The sequence below is a fragment of the Procambarus clarkii genome, chromosome 74 (genome assembly GCF_040958095.1).
Source record: "Procambarus clarkii isolate CNS0578487 chromosome 74, FALCON_Pclarkii_2.0, whole genome shotgun sequence".
In the NCBI taxonomy this organism is placed as follows: domain Eukaryota; kingdom Metazoa; phylum Arthropoda; class Malacostraca; order Decapoda; family Cambaridae; genus Procambarus; species Procambarus clarkii.
Genome location: NC_091223.1, coordinates 4,654,850 through 4,656,918, shown reverse-complemented (window position 1 = coordinate 4,656,918; position 2,069 = coordinate 4,654,850). Strand labels below are relative to the sequence as shown.

The window sequence follows — 2,069 nt, the reverse complement described above, 5'->3', positions numbered from 1 at the left end:
TGGAGGGTCCTCCGTTCCAAGTTTTGTAAAACATTGACCAACATAACAATGCTGTTACCCCTCCTACAGTTTTGAAACAAAAATTCCTTGGTCACTTTTCTTCACACACTCCCACTCCATTTCCGTCTTCACAGATGGATCAAAGTCTATCGACGGTGTAGGCTACTCCGATGTATTTCCTAACTACACCTACATGTGTCGCCTGCCCCGAGAGACTAGCATCTTCACGGCAGAACTTTATACAATTTTGCAGGCTCTATGTCAACTCCTTTCTTACTGTCAATTTTCCTTTGTTGTTGCAGCTCACTCTCGCACTTCCCTTATGGCTCTGGTGTCCTTTAATCCTGCCTATCCTGTGGTCATCAAATTTTAACATTGGATGTTTCTAATCACCTACAGATTTAAGATATTTGAGTTTTGCTGTGTTCCCAGCTATATTGGTGTGTCCTTAAATGAGCGTGCGGACACTGCTGGTAAGAAGGCCATCCCCCATTCATACAATTTCAAACAAAGGTTTTGACTTCTTATTTTATTTTGACTTCTACCCAGTTATTCATTCCTCAATCCGTGCCTGTTGGCAGGATCGCTGGTCTTCTGTTACTCTTAACAAGCTGCGTGCTCTTAAGGGTAGCGTGTCCCCATGGCCTTCTTTCTACCACCGTGAGCGGCAGTGGGAAACGGCTCTGGCGAGATTACGTATTGGCCATACACATTTAACTTACAGGCACTTATTGGAGCGACGACCTGCTCCTGATTGTCCAAACTGCATTGTCCCACTTATGGTCATGCATGTACTTGTTGAATGTCCTCACTTCCAGGACGCACATGTCTTACTTCCAGACCGTCCCTCGCGGTCACTTGTCCCTCGATAGAATCCTTGGTGAGTCAGATACATTTGATATCGTTTGGAATATGCGCTTTTGTTCTAGTATTGGCTTCCTTAGTGATATTTAGTGCTTTATGACTGTTCCACACATGTGATGATGCTACATAGTCTCCCGAGCTCCCCAGCTTGGCGCCTTTTTTTGATAATTACTTACATGCCACTGACTCCTTACACTGAGGAAAACTTAATGGAGGCTGACTCCTTACATGTAGGGAAAGTTAATGTCAGGTGACCTCTTACATGAAAGGAAAATTAGTGGAGGTTAACTCCTTACTTGGAGGAAAAGTTAATGGAAGCCGACTCTTTAAATGGCGGAACGTTAGTTGAGGCTGACTCAATACATGAATGGAGGTGTGTAAGTAATACTCACACTCATTATCCACACATCACTAGATCACAATAAGTAACACACTTTGTATACAAAATACCAAAAAATAAATCGAGTGCTAAGAAAGGCTGTGGTTGTCTTGTCCTCAGAGGAGTTATGGGTGATGACATACAAGCTGGGGATGGGCATCAGAGAACCCTACCACGTCTGGCTTGACCTAGGACGACCTGTGGAGCCTACCAGAGACCAACTGGCCTATATGAGGTCATGGGAGGTAAGTGGTCGTTCATTATATGTATACTAATGTGGGTACCCCGCAGTGCGAGGGTTACCGTCTCTCTTTCTCTCTACTCTTTCCTTTTGTTTAAACTAAGACTAGGCTTCATCAGGGCTGTCCAATGATGTACCTAGTGAACAGCAAGCTAGTGCTGTTATCCTGCCTCTGCTCATCTGAACCCTGCTCCTAGATTCTCATTTATTTCATGAGAAAGTTTCAAAACACAATCACATAGGGAACAATAATATAGTAACTATCATATAAGGAATCTAGTGAAATTGCAAGCAAGAGCTATAATCCTACCTTACCTCAGTTAAAACCTGCTCCTAGGGGCCCCATTTATTTCATGAGGCTATTATATGCATCATTAGAAATAAACTTTATTCATCTCATTTGTCATGAGTGTCAACTCATGTCATTTGTCAACAACATTAGTTAACAATCATATAAGGAACAGGATGATCCCATTACTGCTTACCAGAGCCTTTATGTGATCAGCTGACCTGATCTCCCATCTATCGTCCTGATGAGCGAACAAGTTCTAGATGCAAATCAAGCTAGGAATGAATGATCATTAA

The 2,069-nt window shown here is 42.7% G+C and overlaps 1 protein-coding gene across 1 annotated transcript in view; it reads left to right on the top strand.

The window, feature by feature from the left end:
* Positions 1-1,367: 1,367 nt before the first annotated feature.
* The window catches only part of LOC138349804 (alpha-L-iduronidase-like), a 263,452-nt gene continuing 262,750 nt past the window's right edge, over positions 1,368-2,069 (top strand). Inside the window, exon 1 of the mRNA XM_069313094.1 lies at positions 1,368-1,488. Within this exon, the coding sequence (XP_069169195.1) occupies positions 1,378-1,488 (111 nt within the window). The 5' untranslated portion in view covers positions 1,368-1,377. The remainder of the gene's footprint in view (positions 1,489-2,069) is intronic.